General features: G+C 42.5%; 1 protein-coding gene across 9 annotated transcripts in view; it reads left to right on the top strand.

Moving 5' to 3' along the window:
- FAT1 (FAT atypical cadherin 1) overlaps positions 1–20,695 on the top strand; it is a 147,635-nt gene that overhangs the window by 55,861 nt on the left and 71,079 nt on the right. For all 9 annotated transcript variants that reach the window (XM_021939042.2, XM_021939049.2, XM_021939047.2 and 6 more), the window contains exon 3: positions 11,449–11,763. In XM_021939042.2, the coding sequence (XP_021794734.2) occupies positions 11,449–11,763 (315 nt within the window). The remainder of the gene's footprint in view (positions 1–11,448; positions 11,764–20,695) is intronic.

Consider the following 20,695-nt stretch of genomic DNA (forward strand, 5'->3'; position numbering starts at 1 on the left):
CTCCTGAGTAGCTGGTACTACAGGGCTCGCCAGCATGCCTGAGGCTAGTTTTTTTTTTGTTTGTTTTTAATGAGATTTCTTTCCTGAAGAGGGTTTTTCCTGAAAACATTTCTGTTGATCTGCCACAAAACTTTTACAGCTGATTTACAGTTTAGAGCTCTAGATCTGCCACCTACCACTCAGTTTTTTTATAGTTAATAACAGTATTCAAGACTCAGTTATGATATTCTCACAGTTAGATTCAGTATTGTTAGTATAATGCCTTATATCTACTACACATAGTATATTTCAGTTAATATTAATTTAGCCTATGTGAGTTTTTTTTCTTTCTTTCATTCTTTCTTTCTTTTTTTTTGTTTTTTTTTCTTTTTTTTTCCTTGGAGACAAGGTCTCACTCTGTTGCCCAGGCTTGAGTGCAGCAGCACCATCTCGGCTCACTGCAACCTTGACCTACCAGGCTCAAGCAATCCCCCTGCCTCAGGCACCCAAGTAGCTGGGACTACAGGTGCCTGCCACCACGCTTAGCTAATTTTTTTATGTTTTGTAAAGACGAGGTTTCGCCATGCTGTCCAGGCTATACTCGAATTCTTGGGCCCAAGTGATCCACCCACCTCAGCCTTCCAAAGTGTTGGGATTACAGGCCTGAACCACTGTACCTGGCTGCATTTTAATACATAAAGATGATATGATAAACACAGTAACTTCCTAAATAGAGAGCAATGTTGGATCCTTTTTTTATATCCTTTTTTCTTTTCTATCCTAAATGGTCCAGGTCACATGGAGTTCTTGAACTTTGTACATGGATCTGTTTGGCCTTCCTTTAGTTGAGTTATATTTTAAGTTCCATCGCTCCTCACCACAGGCAAGTGCTAGTCCACCTTGGTGTTGCCTGTTTTTCCACTAACAGTGATTGATTGAGGAGAGTCAGACCTGACTGTTGAATCACAGCTCTGCGTCTCATAGTATCCTGTGGTTTTATGTGTGGGCTCTGGAGCCAGTCAGGTTTGGGGTTCTGGCTTCTCTGCTACTAAAGTTGGATAACTTAGGATGACTCCCTTAACTTTTCGGGCTAAGTTATTAGATGCAAAGCTCTAAGATGACTAACTGGTAAGGTAATCCGTTAATTCGTTGGTTACTTTATTACTGGGTAAATAACTTTAGACCAGTGACTTTTGAGCCGTAAGCCTCTGCTTCTGAGTGTGGAAAATGAGGAGAGACCACTGGGCTAACCAATGAATTGTGAAGATTAAACAATAGGGCATATTAAAGCTTTTGCGTCCAGTCCGTGTAAGGTGGGAAGAGTAGTCAACACTGAAATTGTGTATCTTCTGAAATTTACAACAGACTTCTAGAAGCATTGCCACTGGCAGGTAAAATATGTCCTCTGTATGTCAATGCCCCAAAGGCTGTCTTGTGGGTGTCATTTTATCCAATTAATAGGCGTCCAGATGATAAGTGTTGCTACCCAAGGGTGATCCTCTTTAAAAAGAGAGCTTATCCACAAAAGCCATCATTAACAATATTAATGATTCTGACAGGGAAGTCCGAACTTGGAATCATTCCTCAACAAAGTGGGACGACATGGTTTAGCAGAGCTTACCCTGGCAATGACTCTTTGCAGAGCTAAAGAAATCCCTGGCCTTGAAACATGATGCTTAAAATCTGATTATGCACTTAATAATACGTTTTCGTAAGTTTGCAAGTCAGAAAGCTTCCTCAGCTAATTTTAAAGTGATTGCAGCAATTTTAATTAAAAGAATTGATAGGAGGCCGGGCGCGGTGGCTCAAGCCTGTAATCCCAGCACTGTGGGAGGCCGAGACGGGCGGATCACGAGGTCAGGAGATCGAGACCATCCTGGCGAACACGGTGAAACCCCGTCTCTACTAAAAAAATACAAAAAACTAGCCGGGCGAGGCGGCGGGCGCCTGTAGTCCCAGCTACTCGGGAGGCTGAGGCAGGAGAATGGCGGGAACCCGGGAGGCAGAGCTTGCAGTGAGCTGAGATCTGGCCACTGCACTCCAGCCCGGGTGACAGAGCCAGACTCCGTCTCAAAAAAAAAAAAAAAAAAAAAAGAATTGATAGGTATATGTTTTAATTAAAATGATTTAAATGGGCAATCTAAATAATGGAAACAGTGACAGTTGCGTTTTTGCTTTTCCTTTTATCATTGACTTACGATCTAACTCTGGACAATGTGATTATAGAATTTCTTAGACCTAAAGCTTTGTGTAAGTAGGTTACATATATAATACTTGAGTGTTAGTTATCGAAGCTGCCAGAATGTCCATTGTCATACATCTACTCAGCTTTAATGAAGCAGAAATACTTAAAAGTGAAAGTACATCTAAGACATACAGAAAAATAAAACAGGAAGGTTCTATACATAAAACCTTCTGATATTGGGCTGCAGATATTGTTTTGTTTGACTTTTATTGTATACATTTTAAATACAGATTTTTAAATCCATGGTTACAGAAATTTACAGATTAAAAAGTTGCTGTTCACTGGATTGATTTTATCTGCTGATCATCTTGTTTATTTCAGAACTTTTTCCTCTGCATGTATAATTGCATATGTGTGTTTAAAAAATTTTTTCTGAACAGCAGTAACAAACATCATATTTTATATATTATTATGCATTTATATTTTTCACTCAATTTCTGTATCACTGACATTCTTCCATGTAATTAATATATATGTTTTCTTTTTTAAAGCTGTGTATGTACCGTCATATAATAAGTCCATTCCTTTTCCCTCCTGATATAATGAAACTCACTTTAGCCCAGATTTTCAAATGTTGGGAAAACAGCGTCTGGCAGCTACATTTCTGGATTGCATTCAAGTCACAGCTTCTCTGGTGAAGTTTGCAGGTTGCGTTCAGTTGCCCGTAATCTTGGCTCCAACTGAGGGGCAGCCAGGGACTCCAAAGCGTTTAGCACGGTTGTCTGGAACCTGACTTTTAGGGTGGAATCCCAGTTCCCCGCTAATGAACTGTGTGACTTCCGGCAGGTTGCTTGTACTGTTTCCTCTCTATGAAATAGGATATGATAAGGTTACCTACTACTTCTTAGGGTTGCTGTAAGGAGTAAATGAGCTGATGTCTAAGAAGTTCTTCTCTGCTGTATCATGAGTCCATATATGTTGCCATCCCCATCAGTCATCATCGGACCTCTGAGTCTGCTCACAATACAAATGGCTTCTCACAAAATAGCACTCATGGCTCATCCCTGGTTTTGAAATATTGGGTCGTGGTGGTCACTGACATGACTTCAGTTAAACTGGAGAGAAGGAAATTATACGTGATTTACTGTGTTTTTATCAGTAAGGGGGCGGGGGTACCTGTACAGTACACGAGTATACTGCCTAGCAGTTTGGCCCGTGAGGGATGCTTCTTAGTTGACTTATTTTCTTTTACTTATTTTGACTTTTTTTTATTATGAAAAGCATAAAATATTTATAGAAGTGGTCTCTAGCAATTAAAATTTTAATTATTAATATACATATAGACACATAATAGAACATTCTGTTTTTAAAAGTACTAGAACTTGTTTTTCTCCTTCTCTTGCAAAATAAACCATTAAACATCGGTCTTTACATATTCCTTATGTTTTATGATTAGCAACTCCAGTGAAGTAAATAGTAATATCTTATAAACTTTGGGTGAAAGGAAAGTAAAAAATGTTGATTTTAGTTCTGAGAGCATTTCCTGTGTCATTCCCTGAGAAAGTAGACTGAATAGCCATTATTAGAGTCCTAAATGCCTTCAGCCCAATAGACTCCTCTTTTTTCATTTCTTGTTCTGTTTTAGTCCACAGTAGTAACATAACTTTGCCAACTGATGGCAGAAGCAAGAACATTAAATGTATATTTACACACACACACACACACGCACACACGATCTACTGTATTGTTTCTAAAAGAATTCAAATGTTTTGATTTATGAGATAATACTGCATGTCAAACTGGTATCGTTATTTTTATTTTTTTTTTTTGAGATGGAATTTCACTCTTGTTGCCCAGGCTGGAGTGCGATGACACTAGATCAGCTCACCACAACCTCCGCCTTCCGGGTTCAAGTGATTCTTCTGCCTCAGCCTCCCGAGTAACTGGGATTACAGGCGCCCGCTACCTCGCCCAGCTAATTTTTTGTATTTTTAGTAGAGATGCGGTTTCAACATGTTGGCCAGGCTGGTCTTTAACTCCTGACCTCAGGTGATCGCTGGCCTCCGTCCCCCAAAGTGCTGGGATTACAGGCATGAGCCACCATGCCCGGCCCAGTTATTTTAAAGAAAGGCTAAATTGCAGAAATTTTGCTTTTTATATTAAACTCATTTTACAGCTGTTCTTCGTATATAATAGGCAAAACAAGTAATAATTTTTTCTTAATTTACAGTAAATTATATTTTGAATTAGATTGTTATTTAAATCTTTAGCCTTTAACATGTAAAGTTTCTTATACACACATGAGGCTCTCTCAAGGTATCATCAAGATGTAGAAATATTAACATTATCAGTCTAAATCTAGTATTTAATGAAAAGGAGATTAAAAACAGGTAAGTTCAAAAAAGTTTTTAATTGAAGGAAGGAAACAATCTACATATTATGAGCTCTCATAGACAACCTTTTTAAAAAAATAAAACATTTGCAGAAAAGTGGAGCAGAAGGTAGAGCGCTCATGTAACTCCCTGCTCCCTGCCCCCCTTCGCCTGTTGTTGACGTCTTACATTAGCATGTAAGATGTTGCAATTACAGAATCGGTGTTGGTACATTGTTACTAACTAAAGTCCATAATACATGCAGGTTTTCTGAGTTCTTACCTAAGGTGCCTTCTGTGGTCCAGGCTCGCACATGACATTTAGTTACCTCTCTCTGGGCTCCTCTTGCCCCTGACTGTTTCTCATCCTTTCCTTGTGTGTAATGGACAGCCTTCTTTTAACACCTGCTTCTTAAGCACTCACTGTTGACCCGGCCTTGAACCAAACACATAGCAATTCTTTGTCCTTAAGAAGTTTGCATTCTAATAGGAAGCTTACAGTCTACTTTTAAAATTTGATTTTAAGGAAGAATTGTTGTCTTTTAGTGATTAACGTGTAATATGACAATTCGGAGATGTTTAGTCTTTGCATAATTAGCAGGAAAAATGGAATAACTGTTTATAGATTAATTGCAGCAACAGAGAGATTGGCTCTCCAGTGTGTTGATGTATGTCTCTTCTTTTTCAGTGAGTATTGTTTTCATATTTGGGAAAATGCTTATTTTCAAAAGAGTTACTCTGTTTACGCTGAGGATATTGAATTGGAGAAAAGAGTTTCTAGTAGTCTGTTGTTGCCTGGAGGGAAAATATCATTAAAATTATATCTCACATTTAAGGTTTTCTTGTGAGTGAACAAAGCAGCTTTTAATACAGTTGCTGCCTTAAGCAATTGTATGAAAAGTTTAAAAAATTAAGTATGTGACGTGATATATTGCACATTTATGGTGCTGGGTTGTTGCTGATGATAAGTATTTTTGAGCTGAAATAGCTGAAGAATCAGAAATAACAAGACTTTGTTGAAAGCCTTGGCATTAAGGCTTGACTGGGAACCAAGGCCTGTTAAACAAAGAAAATAGGAAAATTCTCAGAGGAAAGGTACTCTGTGGCCATGGGAATTTGAATCAGTTACATTATTTTTGGCACACATCATAGCTGTAACTTTATTTTTGCCTTAAAAATCACTGTGTTGTCGGAGTCCTGTTCCACCTGTGTCAGCTGGAGGGAATGCTGGTCCTTCCTGATCCCGGACTCTTCCGTAACAGCAGCAGTAGCCAGCAGTGGCAGGGAGTGTAGAGTTAGTTCAAACTTTGATTTACTTTTGAACCATTTATTGGAGCAACCCTATAACCTTTGAATAATCAGGCTGTGGAAAGACAGCAGTATCTGTTTAATTAAATAAGTGGGCATTAATGAATCCTTCCGTAAAGAAATTTTGCTGTGAACTGTATTTTCAACTATATTGGTCAAGCTCTTTTAGAAATTACATTTTCCCCTTCAATCTAGTTCTCCACTGTATGCATATTTAAAATGAGTTTCCATAGTGACATCTGGTGGTGGATTTGAAATCCTGGAGAGTATGTATGTTTGGAATGATAAATATTCTTACTTAATAACTCCAAATTTCCGGCTTCTTTCAGATTTTTCGGGTTATTAACAACTTCATTGTATTCTCAAGGTTGGAAAGCTAGGCATTTATTCCTTCAGTAATGCTTCATTCCAGTAAAGGCGTGACTTCTGATGGCACTGCTGAGTGGCACACGTAAGAAGCCTGTCTCAGCCTGTCTTCTGTGCTCCAAATTCACGTCATAGCGTCACGCAGCAGCATCACGACCGCTCGCGCTGCGTGTGCGTGGCGACCTCCTGGCAGGAGTGGCAGAGTTTCCACGTCACCCCTCTCATGGCTCGTTGCTCCTGGCGTCTGGGTGAAGGGAATCCTGCGGAAGGCCTGGGCTGCACCCCTCCCTCCTCACAGCCTGGGCCCACGCACCTGCTGGCTGCATGCTGTGTTTGCTTTCAGAAAGGTAGAAGGAAGGGAGCGCAGAGAGGAGGAGATGCGGAAGACAGGAGGGAGATCACGGAGGAGAGTGTGGGGGTGGATATACATAGGTGCCCAAACAGATGAGGTACTGAATATGTGTAAATAGAAAGATACCTGTAAAAACTATAGTTTTTGTTGGTTCCTTTTGTCTCCAGCATGAGTTTATAACCCACTCTATAAAAAAAGTACTGACTGAAAGTTGATTGGTAGACATTCATGGATTAAGAGAAATAGATTGGGATAGAGGTTTGAGAATGACCACAGTTTGATTCACATCCAGTGACGGCTGGACGTCCTTAGTTTTATTTTTGTTTTTCTCTGTGTTAAAGGCACTAATTAGAAGTCTTCCTGATGGAAATGTGAAAATTTGTTTCCTTTATGGAACTGAGGTAACTGCTAAAGTTACAGAAGAAATCTGTCTGTAATCTGTAAATGCCAGTTGAGGCTTTAGGAAGGACTGGGGAAAGGATGGTAAAGTGTAGGAACAAGAACTCCTAGTGACTTAACAAAGGCAGCTTTGGGTCAGACTCGGAGACAGCTGGTGTGTTGCTCCCTGCAGAAACCAGGGCTCCCTTGAAGAATGGTTTGGATCGGGATGAACCCCTGATTAAGGAGATTCTTCACTCAGGGTTCTGAACAACACCTGTTTAGCTTCTTGGAGTTGGACAAATCATTTCAACGTTCTTTAAGAACAAGGGAGTTGCCCTGGAGGGTTTTGAAGGCGTTCCCAGTCTAATGCTTGATTTTGAGATGGCGAAGGCTAGCTCTGCCCCGGTCTTTCTTCACACATTATCTAGACTCTCACTCAGCCATCCTGGACCTTCGTCCTGCCCCCGATTCAAGGTGGGAAGCTTCAGGGATTTGACCTAGAGATCTCGGGCTAGCGCGATAGGTCCACGGGAAGTTTCTGCCCGGGGCTCCCGAAGAGGGCATCTTGCAACTGGGTTGACAGATTAAAAAGCGGAAAACAAAGTAGCTTGGCATGCTTAAGGCTTCCCTCCACCCACTTTGTGCATATACAAAGGTTTTCTGCCGTGACTAGAATAGCGCTTAGGTACTGAACCCCGAAACTCTGAGCCGAGTCCTCAGATCCTCTCCTCTCTGTTGTCCTGCACGAATGAGGAGCACCCTTCTTTCCACACTGGGAAGCTCCTTGTGGCCTTTCCTCATGGTTGTAGCCCCACCAGGTCCCCAGCACCTTTGGTGTCCCACAGTGTTGCTGTTGATTGATGGTGGTGACGGCCCACCGCCCAGTGGAGAAGACCCTGAGGCCTGGAGTCCGACCGTCCAGCTCAGCTCCAGATCCCACCAGTTAGCTGTTGACCCTGGCCATGTTTCCTCCTCACTCCAGGGCTTAAGCAAGTTTCTTAATGGATCTAAGCTTCTCTTTCCTCATGTTTAAAGCGGGGATGAAAATCATGCAACTTCCATGTTCTTTCAGTGATTTAGTGCATGTAAAGCATCTAGTAACGTGATTGGCGTCCATGAGGAATCTGAGGATTTTGGTTACAAGATGAGATTCTTCGACGTGCCCTCCTTTCGCTTTGGCAGTTGAAATTTATAGTTCTCCTTAAGTTGTATTCAATAATTTTTTTTATTTTACAAAGAGGTAATAATTAAAATGCATCGAAGCAGAAGCTTATCTCAGCAGTCACGATAGGCATTCTGAAAGTACACAGTCATGAATTCACGCAATAGGGACATCCAGCATCTCACTCGTTCATATTGACTGTTTTACCTGCAAATTACGCAATCCTAGTTTTCTCCCATATTTGAATAGAGCCACTTTGTCGTGTCAGTCTTAACCTTTAGTAATATCCACAGGTTACCAGGGACTCTGACCGTCCCCTCCTGATGGACGTGGCCATCCCCCACCCCTTGGTGGTGCAGTGGCTGGGTCAGCAGGGACCGCTTCCAGCAGAAGCCATCTTAGAATTGCACACTGCAGTCTGGACGCTTACGGCCCAAACTAGAAATAGGGCATCATGGAAAATCGTAGCTGTTTCTGGCTGTGATTGCACACCTCAGATGTGCTGGTGATATATTTCCATTTCTATTTCTTTTTTCCCTTGAGATTAGAGAAAGCTATTGTGAGGCTGTGCGCGGTGGCTCAAGCCTGTAATCCCAGCACTTTGGGAGGCCGAGACGGGCGGATCACGAGGTCAGGAGATCAAGACCATCCTGGCTAACATGGTGAAACCCCGTCTCTACTAAAAAATACAAAAAAAAAACTAGCCGGGCGAGGTGGCAGGCGCCTGTAGTCCCAGCTACTCGGGAGGCTGAGGCAGGAGAATGGCGTGAACCCGGGAGGCGGAGCTTGCAGTGAGCCGAGATCCGGCCACTGCACTCCAGCCTGGGCGACAGAGCAAGACTCCGTCTCAAAAAAAAAAGAGAAAGCTATTGTGTAGGAGTGAACATTTAATACATTCCTACTTCAGATGGATGAAGTAGGAAGTTTGACTCACCTTTCCCGAACTACCACATTAAGTTTTGCTTACTCTTTTGTCATAACAGCCATAGGACTGACAAGGATGTTGCTGGTGCTGAAGACAGAGATTTGTGGTATCCACACTCCAGCTCTGCCATTCACCGTGGCCCTGGGAAGGTTCTTCATCTCTCTCAATCTGAGTTTTTCTTTAGTGAAATGGAGTTAATAGCATCACATATCTAGGCAGGCTGGATGTAAAGATTATAGAAGATAATGCATATGAGACACTTACCACAGGGCCTGACATTTAGTAAACACTGAGCAAATTGTTTCCGTAATTACCATTTTTAAATGCCTGTATGTCACATTTGGAGGGGCACATTTTAAAACAGTAGATAGAAGCATGAACTGTTGGAGGATTAGAACTCAAAAAAGGTAGATAAAAGCACCATGTACCTGTCTTCTTGAGATTTCCTAATAACACTTCACCTGTCAAGTGAATTTTATTGCATTTTAATGAAGTGGCAGCACACGGGGGAGCTGTGTATGTTTTGTTAATGTGTGATCCTCCCGGAGAGAACATTCTGTTATCCCCTGACGTCTGTGTATCTGTGGATAGATGTGATGAATCAGAGAAACGGAAAGGTTATTATTTGCGCCTACAGACAGATACAATTTTGTTAATTTAGCAGACCAGTTGAGTGTGCGTAGGTTATGCTTAGGTTAGAGAACAAGGGAAATATGTTTGAGCTCATTTTCAGTTGTCTGCTGTGCAGAGGAACCAGTTAGGTCCTTTTTGTTTGGTTCTGAGGTTTCTTCCATGTTTCTAGAAGCAGTATTCTACAGCCTTTCTGAAGGTTCAGTATGAGTTAATGAAACAATAACAAATCATTGTAATGCTTTTGAATGGCAATAAAGATTCGTTAATTTCACATTTTATTTAGCTAAGTTTTCTATTTTTAAGTTGTAAGTCCTTTTGGGGGTATTAGATATAATTATCCTTCCTTCAAAAAATGAGTTTTTCTGATATTAACCTGGAGTAAGTTATATTTAATTTTAACCTGGAGTAATATTAATGTTAACCTGGAGTAAGTTAATGTTTGATTTTGTGTGATCAAAATTATGAATTACAACAGTGTATTTTTGTCAACTAAATGTGTCATTGCTGAGCACAGGTGAAATTGGTAATTGGTTATTTTTCTCACAGTATTTTGCATTTAATGGGAAACTTCAGGGATTCTAGAGCTTCAACATTTGCAGAGTCCAGCCTGTACCGTGGTGTGGAACACGGGGAGTATTGTTAGTTCCGAGTGATCAGTCCGTGAGAACAAGTGCAGTGAGATGTTTTTGGTAGACAAAGGGCGAGACGGCACCACTGAATAAAAAGGTGGGACTTGCCAAAGAGAAATGGCTATTTCTGCTTCTTATCCCCAGAGGAGGTAACTCCTGGCTTGAAGTTAAGTTTTGACTGGTTTCAGTGGCTGGACCAAAACATGACAGATACTCGAACCCTCTTTGTAATCATATAATTTCATCTCTTGCTAGTTGACTTACTAAGAAATGTATCCTAGTTTGGGTCCCAGTTGAGGACTTTTCTCTATCAACCCTGTATAAGATACTTCGGTATTTCACTTGTGTATTTAATACATTATTGTGCTTTATGTAAGGTGCTGGGGATACTGGTATTTAAGATGACGTGGCCTCTGCCCTTTTGGAGTTTATAGTGTAGCTGAAGAGTTTATATTTTTATAGCATGCTGGTTGTCTTCCCATTTGTTTGAGGCGATTGAAAGAAATGGAAGGACCTCAACACTCAGGAGATCTGAGCAGCCCGTTATTGTGGACTTCGAAGGTTGCACTTTGTTTCCTTTCCCACTGTGAGAAGGGGTATGTGTGCAGACCGAGCTGCCCGGAGGATGCTGCTGTTCCTGCCTTTTTCCTTAGACAGTGGCCGCCACACGGACACAGCGTGGGGAGCGGGGTTGCTGGACTGTGGGGCTGAGATCTGGGCCATGGCTCTGGCGTCCTGAGTAGCCTCCAGGAAAGTCAGCACATCTCTCAACCAACTGTAAACTTCACGTATCAAAAAATGAAGTGTTGGGCCGTTGGATGATCTCTTAGTGCTCACCTATTTTGACACTTCAATGAGATAATATTTTTAAAGTGCGCCATTTAGTGCTTGACACCTGATTCTAATAACAAACACTTTCATAGCTTGTATTATGTGCCAAGTGTTCTAACCATTATACGCATATTAGTTGAACATACTATAGTTTTCTCCATTTTAGAAGAAAGGAAGCTGAGTCACAGGCTAGTGACCTTGCTCAAGGTTATGCACCTAGTAAGAGGCATATAAAGCCCTCAGTAAGCCGGAGTTGTTGACACTTTCTCAAGCTGGCAGTTTTGGTTGTTGACGTGCTGCTTTCCGTTTTTCTTTTTTCTCTCTAGGTATCATAGAGACGTCAGATCGACTGGACCGTGAATCGACCTCCCATTATTGGCTGACAGTCTTTGCAACCGATCAGGGTGTCGTGCCTCTTTCATCGTTCATAGAGATCTACATAGAGGTTGAGGATGTCAATGACAATGCCCCACAGACATCAGAGCCTGTTTATTACCCAGAAATCTTGGAAAATTCTCCTAAAGATGTGTCTGTGGTCCAGATCGAGGCATTCGATCCAGATTTGAGCTCTAATGACAAGCTCGTGTACAGAATTACAAGTGGAAATCCACAGGGGTTCTTCGCGGTACATCCTAAAACAGGTATGTGTTAATACTGTTGTGTGCAATGTTCATGCTTATGCTCTTCTGTTAGGGGGAAAAGTAAGAATTAGCATTGATCTGTTACATACTTTCGTTTTTTGTTAAATTGTTTTCCTTTTGAATTATTCAAAATAAGCCTTTATTTTGGATAAAAATATAGCCTAACCGAGTGTGGTGGCTCGCACCTGTAATCCCAGCACTTTGGGAGGCCAAGGCAGGTGGACCACAAGGTCAGGAGAGTGAGACCATCCTGGCTAACACGGTGAAACCCCATCTCTACTAAAAGTACAAAAAATTAGCCGGGCGTGGTGGCAGGCGCCTGTAGTCCCAGCTACTCGGGAGGCTGAGGCAGGAGAATGGCAATGGCGTGAACCCGGGAGGCAGAGCTTGCAGTGAGCTGAGATGGTGCCACTGCACTCCAGCGACAGAGCGAGACTCCGTCTCAAAAAAAAAAAAAAAAATTAGCTTTTTTAACTTTGAGTTTGCTTTTATAAAGCTATTTTACAATTATGCTCATTAGTAGGGTTTCACTTTCAGGTTAAAAGGCAAACATTGTTATTTCAGTAATAGCTCCTAAATTAGTGATATATCTTAAATTTACAGCAAATTCTACTGCTGCTTAGAATTTGAATTGTTCTAAGTCCACTTTTTGTAAAGAATATTAAAAGAGTTTATTTCACAGTTCGCTAGTTTTGTAATGTTTTAAGGTTCTCCCATAGAGCAGTGCTGTATGTGCAGGTGGTAAGGGATTGGGATTAAACAGTTTTCAGACTGGAAGCGGTTGCTTTCCTGAAATGACAGCCCAGGCCTTTTGCTTCTAACATTTTTTCCATCGATGTCTGTGACCGACTCCCCTGCTTCCCAGAAGACAGCTCCTTGACCTCAAGATCCTCCTCCAAAATTTTTATAAACTTCTAATCTTTGTTCCTTACTGCACAAGTGATAACTGCGTTCACCCTCCTTGTGAAATAAAGGAAAAGTGAGCTAAAAACTAAGTGCTGAAAAATCAGAAGGCATGGCCAAACATAAGAAAGTCAGAAGTGTATAAGCATTGTGAGGATGCATTTGGAGTCCAGAATGTATGCCTCTCTAGTGCAGTCCCAGACCTCGAGAGAGAAATCTAGAAGTAAAAGCCTTGGTTGATGCAATGTGAGTGTGAACAAAAACCCTCAAAGAGATGTTTTCCTATCCTCTTCCCAGACCCCAGCAATCATCATCACAGAAGATGTCTGTGAACAAGCGTGTGCTTGGGGGGCTGGGGGGAGACTCCACGCACACCGAGCAGCGCGCGCCTTGGGAGCGCTCTCATTCAGTTCTGACGGGTTTTCTTGCCTGGACAGCCTCAGATTCTCAGTTCCCAAGAGTGTTCCCTTCCTCCCCCCAGCTGCAAGCCCAGGCCTCCGAAGCTCCTGACGGACCAGCTCCAAGTGAGGGTTCGCGTGACCTCTCTTTGGGTTCTGTTACTTTATTAGAACAGCTCACAGAACTCAGGGAGACACTTACATTTACCTGGTTATGACAAAGGATATTTTGAAGGATACAAATAAACAGCCAGATGAAGAGATACACGGGGGCAAAGTCTGCAAGGGTCCCACGCACAGGCCTTCTGTCCCAGTGGAGTTGGGGGGCACCACCCTCCCAGCACCTGGATAAGTTCTTGTTCACCTTCCTGTAGCCTCCTCGTGTTCAGCGGCCAGAAACTCTGAACTCTGCTTTCTTGGGCCTTTTACGGAGACTTCATTACCTAGGCGTGATGGACGCACGGACAGCCATGTCAACATGTGGTTGACAGAGGCCTGTCTCTTCAGATTCTTGGCCTCTGTCTGCAGCGTTTCCGCCTCCAGGATGTGGAGCGGGACCCTCTCTGGAATGAGGGGCTTGTGACGCACAGTCAGATTGGAGTCCTGCCTTGGCAGGTGAAAGGAGAGTGGCAGGTGGTCCGGACAGAGATTCTGTTTCCTGAGGCAAAAAGTGCTACAACATAACCGAAGACTGTGACGGGTATGAGAGTGACAAGCCAGAAACCATGGACAGAAACAAATATACACCCCTCCCCACAACACACATGTGTGTCATATCACAGGTGGCAATTCAAGACCAGAACTACCCTTATAGTAATTTGTGTGATGAATGAGGCTAAGCAGTGTTTTCCATTTTCTTGTGTCTTCTCTCTTTTAGATTAGATTAAGTCCTCTGTGAAGAGATAGATGAGCAAGCAATAAATATTATTTTGGATATCTAAGCACATGGCATAGGTCTGGGCATAATACATATTTGAGGAGTAGGAGAAAGAAACTGAGGAGATGATGTAGCTTAGCATTGCTGTGGGGAGCCTTGAAAACCCTGGGTTCTTCCTGGGGCCCCAGAAATGATGGTGTGGCTGCTATGGCGTTATGTCTTGTTGTAGAAACATGATTAACACGACATTGCCTCTCCCCTTTAAATCTCTCTATTCTGACAACTCTAAAGAAAAGGTGTTTGCAACTCTATGCTGTTACCTTCAGCAGGAGTAAACCCTGTCCAGGTGTCCACCGCCAGCCCCCCAGCCCCGGTGGGAGTACAGGCATTCTCCTGGCAGGGCGGCAGGAGGAAATTCAGTGGACTGCACCCAGAGGCTTTCTTTTCTTACGAGTTGAAGTCAGGGAATAGTGGAGGATGCCATAGTTAGTACACAGCAGTATTTGTTGTGAAGTATGTTAAAAACTATGATTAGTAAAGAAGTCTCAACGTTCCACAAATCACCTGAAGTCTCTGAAGATGAAGAACCATATTTTAGCATGGGAATTACTAATATAGGAAATATAGCTTCATAAGATCGGTTTCTAGATGATTCTCTTCCCCCAACTCAGCAGAAAATTGGGGTGTGATCCTCAGGACCCAAAGTGCAGATGCCTCATCTTCTCACAGCCTTTAAAGCAGACTGACTTTTCACAGGTAGGTCGGTGTCGTGGCGGCTTGATTGTGAAGGCTGATGAAAGTCTGTCTGGCAGAAAAAAGTGCTTGAGAGTTACTGACCCATCGCACCACCTGGAGACCCTAAATCGTGTTACTTAATGATTAATGGCTGAGCAAGGGAATCACTGGGCTGGAAATCAAGAGATCTGGGCCATAGCGAGGCCTTCCCTCTGGGATCCTGGGGCAAACTGACTTCCGGGTTCTTCGATTTTGTGATTCGGGGTGTTTCTGCACTCCTGTTAAGGCTTGTGTGTGTAGAGTGCAGGAGCGCCCAGGGTCGTTCAGGGGACAGGTGCCACAGTGCTTCCACTTGCAGGTGTTACAGTTACTCTGTTAATGAATATAAGACAGTCAAGAATCTAGCAGATTGATAAACTTGTGCCTTTGAAAAAACAAATTTGCTGGAATAAAGTGGGTCTACTTGTTTCGTAGTGGGAAACATGAATTGGGGACCCGGGTGATTATCCTCAGTGTCCAGCAGGCTAGAGAGTGCTTCAGTTTATCATCATTTAAAGTGTGTGTTTGTGCATCAGGTACAGTCACGCATGGCTGAATGCCAGGGATGCATTTTGAGAAACGCGTCATCAGGTGATTTTGTCAGTGTGTGGACAACATAGAGTGTACTTACCCAAACCTAGATGGTCTAGCCTACTACACACACAGGCTGTATGGGATGGCCTGTTCTAGTCTACAGACCTGTATACCATGATCCTGTACTGAACACTGCAGGCACTTGTAACGCATTTGTGTGTGCAACATAGCTAAGTATAGAAAAGGTGCAGTAAAAATATGATATTAATCTTTCACAGCCATGGTCGTATGTGCAGTTCGAGCGTATATGCAGCCCATGGTTAGCTGAAACATCATTATGCAGTGCATGGCTGTATTTATTTACTGAACTTTGAAATTATTTTCCCGAATCTTTGCAAGTTCGTCTACAAAAGTGAAATAACCAAGAGGAACTGGTGTGTGCAGTAGTGTGGCACAGGCTCTCACAGGTCCGATGGAAGTGTAGCACAGGCTCTCACGGGTCTGCTGGAAGTGCGGCACGGGCCCTCACAGGTCCGGTGGAAGTGTGGCACGGGCCCTCACGGGTCTGGTGGAAGTGTGGCACAGGTCCAGTGGAAGTGTGGCACAGGTCCGGTGGAAGTGTGGCACAGGCTCTCACAGGTCCGATGGAAGTGTAGCACAGGTCCAGTGGAAGTGTGGCACAGGCCCTCACAGATCCGGTGGAAGTCTGGCACAGGTCTGGTGGAAGTGTGGCACAGACTCTGATGGGTCTGCTGGAAGTGTGGCACAGGCTCTCACAGATCCGGTGGAAGTGTGGCACAGACTCTCATGGGTCTGCTGGAAGTGTGGCACGGGCTCTCACGGGTCCAGTGGAAGTAGGAAACCGGCAGTGGGTGTGACTGTGAAGATGAGGCCCTGTGGAACAGGTACTGGGCTGATTGTGAAGGTGGTAACAATAGATTGATGGAGAGGAGGTAGAAGGTGTTTTTATGTTGGGGGCAATTTGAAGGAATGGTGAGTTGGAGACCAAGAAATAAGTGTACGGGAGATGGCTATACTCAATGGAAAACCTCGAATGCCGGAATAAGGGTGAAAGAGGTTATTTGTTATTTTTATTAATAAAAGTGACCTCTTTTTGAGAGTCGGTATAAAGTGCCTTGCAACATTTTGGATAACCTTAAATAAAATGACCTCACTAAAAGTCTTTTTGGAAAAGAGGAAGACATCTCGGCAATATTTTTCTCTCCTTACCCTTTTGTCACAGTATAACAAAATATTTTAAAAGCCACAACCAGAAACCTTCCTAGGAGTGGGTTTAGTGAGTGATCTTACAAATTTTGTGCTCTAAACAAGTTTGAGTGAACTTTTTTGAATGCTTTTTCTCTTCAAGATTTTTGTGCTTAATTATGGTGCCGAGAACTGTCTGTCTGCATTTCAGACCATTCTTATTACATTGTTTACAAGTGGGGGGGGGCAGTGGGTTTTCATTTTTAGGAGATACAAGTGGAAGAGCATATCCATTTTCCTTTCGTGATATATACACTTGTTGACATCACTAATTTTTATAACATTTTTTGTTTGTGTCCATTATTAGTTATAGGGTAAATGTGCTTCTTTTAACATAAGCTGCACGCTTGTTCCAGGTGGAAGAGAGACAGGAGCGTAGAATTCAGATTGTTTGGCGCCTTGGCAGCTCCAGCGCCTGCAAACAAAAGCGTCACAGCTTTGTGGTATGTCAAGGACAGAGAAGAAAGGGAGTCCCGAACAAAAGGGACTAATGTGAGCTTCTCATGTCTCATTATTCACGAACAACCTCTGGAAATCGACACCACGCTTGCAAAGAGTCTTTTAAAGTTATTGCTTTGAACTTGGAGGAGTTGATATGCAACTTACAATTCACGTTTATTAATACTTTTGAAGTGTTACTTTTAGACATGTGCGTCCTTTAGAAGAGACCACGGTCTTACTCTCTTATCTGTATGTTTGATATTTTTCAAGTTTTTGCTACAAACCAAGTAGTGATCTTTATTTTTAAAAAGCTTTTTTGAGGTGTAATTGACTTACAGCAAATTGCACATATTTAAAGTCTACAAATTGAAAAGCTTTGATGTAGCTTTTACACCTGAGAAAGCACCACCACTCTCAGGGAGTGAACACACCCATCATTCCCAAAGGTCTGCTCACACTTCCCTGTATTCCCCCTTCCAGCCCTCCCACCTGCATCTCCAGTCAACTGCTGGTGTGCTTTCTAGCACTAAATAATAGTGTGCATTTCCTAGAATTTTATATTCGTCAGCTCACGTGGCATGTACTCTTTTTGGTAAGGCTTCTTACAGTTCGCATGTTTATTTTGAGATTCATGCATGTTTTAGCGTTTATTAGGACTACGTTTCTTTTCATTGCTGTGTATCCTTTGTGTAGATAGATTAATTTGTGTATCCACCCACCTGGTGATAGGCATTTGTATTGTTGCCAGGTTTGGGCTGTTTATAAATAAAGCGCTGTGAACATTGAGTACAGGTCCTTCTGTGGACGCATACGTCCGTTTCTCTTGGACGTCACCTAGGGGTGCATAGCTGGCTGGAAACTGTCTCAAGGCAGCAAGCTGCTGCGATCGCGGCTCTCCCCTCGTCTGTTTCTCTCCGGGATCCCTGTCTTTCTTTGCCTGATGTCTAGTGTCGTGTCACCTGCCAGTGCATTCATTTTGTCTGCTTCTTGGTGGTTTTATGTGAAAGCATAAATCTGATCCCCTTACTAGAAGTGGAAGGTCAGCTATTGCGTTTAAATCAGAAAAAGATGCCTTTTTAAGTTTAGAAGTTCCATCAACGTGGATGGACTATAAACACCTCCTTTAATAAACAGTGAATCTTCTTAGCCAGGGTTTTTGTGTCTTTAAGGAGTAAAAACTGAATTTCCAGGTTTATTTTAAATGGAAACTTAGCAATATCCTGGGCATGTTTCTGGAGTTTGTGGAAATACGGATATATATGCACTTTTTGTCCCGCCCAAATTGTGCTGTTGTGTTGTACCCAGTAGCCAGGATGGTACTCCTCAGTCCTCCTTCCCCGGAGTACCGTTCACATCAGTTTACTCTGCTCAGCAAGGCCGGAGGCAGATGTGTGTTTGTGATGTGTGTTTGTGATGTATGTGCACGTGTGGGTAGCACACCTCTTCATTTCTATCACTTGTTTTAAATAGGTAATGCAATCACATGGTAAAACATGCAAAAAGTACAAGAAGATACCCAGTCAAGTTTTACTTTTACCCAGTTCTCCAGACACTCAGTTCCCTTCCTTAGTATATTCACTCTATTTTCTTATTTTCTCTATCCTGAATGCTGTGGCATCTGGGCCCTCACTGAGTGGGGAAGGACTGCCCCTTCCGGGACTCGGGATACAAATGACTGGTGCAGGATCGTGCCTTTCATACACAAGCTGACCAGTCCAGAGTCCCGCTCCACACCACCACCTGTGTCATACCCAAGTCATCTCAGAGCCAGCGCTAGACAACTGGGGACAGCTATGCCCCAGAGCCTTTGAAATTGCGTAAATCAGCCAATCCGTAGCGTCTCGCTCTAGCCTTTCTGTGAGATCCTCAGTCCAGCTTTCCCGGTTCCTTCCACCTCCAGACCGACCCTGGCACGGTCCCGTGTGGCCCAGTACAGCCTTTGCCACCTTCAGTGGGGGTAGCGTGGCCTCCTCTTGGGGAAGTAGCAAACTGCCTTTTCACTGGCGGTCATACCTCATCTGTTGTCTCACCATACCTGAATAATAAAATCTACTACTTAAAGACAGCTAGCGTTTGCATTTTCTTTCACTTGTATGCAGGCAAGAAAGAATATGTTGGTTTTTTCCTCACCTTTGGACACAGATAGCGTACTGTATACATGGATATGCATCTTGGATTTTTCTGTAACAGTATTGGATGCTGTGCTTTTAAGATCACCTTGGCCAAGTGTGGTGGCTCATGCCTATAATCCCAGCACTTTGGGAGGCTGAGGCTTGTGGATCACTTGAGGTCAGGAGTTCGAATCCAGCCTGGCCAACATGGCGAAACCCTATCTCTGCTAAAAACAAAAATTAGCTGGGTGTGGTGTTGCACACCTTAATCCCAGCTGCTTGGGAGGCTGAGGCATGAGAATCGCTTGAACCCGGGAGGCAGAGTTGCAGTAAGCCGAGATCACTCCACTGCCCTCCAGCCTAGGCAACAGAGTGAGACTACATCTCAAAAAACAAACAAAAAACCCCAAAACACCTTATTGTGGTTACTGATGAATTTGACACATTATTATAGGAATATATATATGCATATCCACATACCTTTCACTGTCCATTTCACTGATCTTCTGATTTTATCTAATCAATGTTTACTTTTTACCTCTTCTCATTCATCTTCCTCTCTGAGAACAAATACAGTAAGAAAGACTTTTATTTATGACTTTAAATAAATTTATTAAAAAGTTTAGTAGTTAATGGTACAGGGCATCCTCTTTGACTGTGTAGGTTTGTGTTTGTGATTTCTGTGTGTTTATATGTGCATCTTAAAAGGTTTAGGCTCTGTAACAGCTGCTACCTGTATTTCTGTCCTCTTGAGATTTTAAATAGGTAATGCAATCACATAGTACACAATTCAATATGTACATACCATAAAAACCTCATTTGTTAAATACTGAATCTTCTTTTTTTTTTTAATTTTATTTTATTTTATTTTATTTTTTTATTTTTTATTTTTTTTTAATTTATTATTATTATACTTTAAGTTGTAGGGTACATGTGCATAACATGGTAGTTTGTTACATATGTATACTTGTGCCATGTTGGTCTGCTTTTCTTTTCGCACCCATCAACTCTCGTTTACTACATCAGGTATAACTCCTAATGCAACTTCCCTCCCCCCTCCCCCATGATAGGCCCTGTGATGTTCCCCTTCCTGAGTCCAAGGGTCTTCATTGTTCAGTTCCCACCCCATGAGTGAGAACATGTGCTCTATTTTCTGTTCTGTGATAGTTTCAAGAATGATGGTTTCCAGCTGCATCCACGTCCCTACAAAGGACACAAACTCATCCTTTTTATGGCTGCATAGTATTCCCATGGTGTATGTGCCACATTTTCTTTTAATCCACCTGTCACTGATGCATTTGGGTTGATTCCAAGTCTTTGCTATTAGAATAGTGCTGCAATAAAACATACGTGCATGTGTGTCTTTATAGCATAATTTATAACTTTTGGGTATATCCCCAGTAATGGGATGGCTGGGCACTGCAGTCTTAGATCCTTGAGAATTCGCCATACTGTTTCTCCAGAATGGTTGAACTAGTTTACAATCCCACCAACAGTGTAAAGTGTTCTCTATTTCTCTCCCACATCCTCTCCAGCACCTGCTGTTTCCCTTGACTTTTAATGACGCCATTCTAACTGGTGTGAGATGGTATTTCATTGTGGTTTTGATTTGCATTTCTCTGCTGGCC

Source organism: Papio anubis, chromosome 3, assembly GCF_008728515.1.
Source record: "Papio anubis isolate 15944 chromosome 3, Panubis1.0, whole genome shotgun sequence".
In the NCBI taxonomy this organism is placed as follows: domain Eukaryota; kingdom Metazoa; phylum Chordata; class Mammalia; order Primates; family Cercopithecidae; genus Papio; species Papio anubis.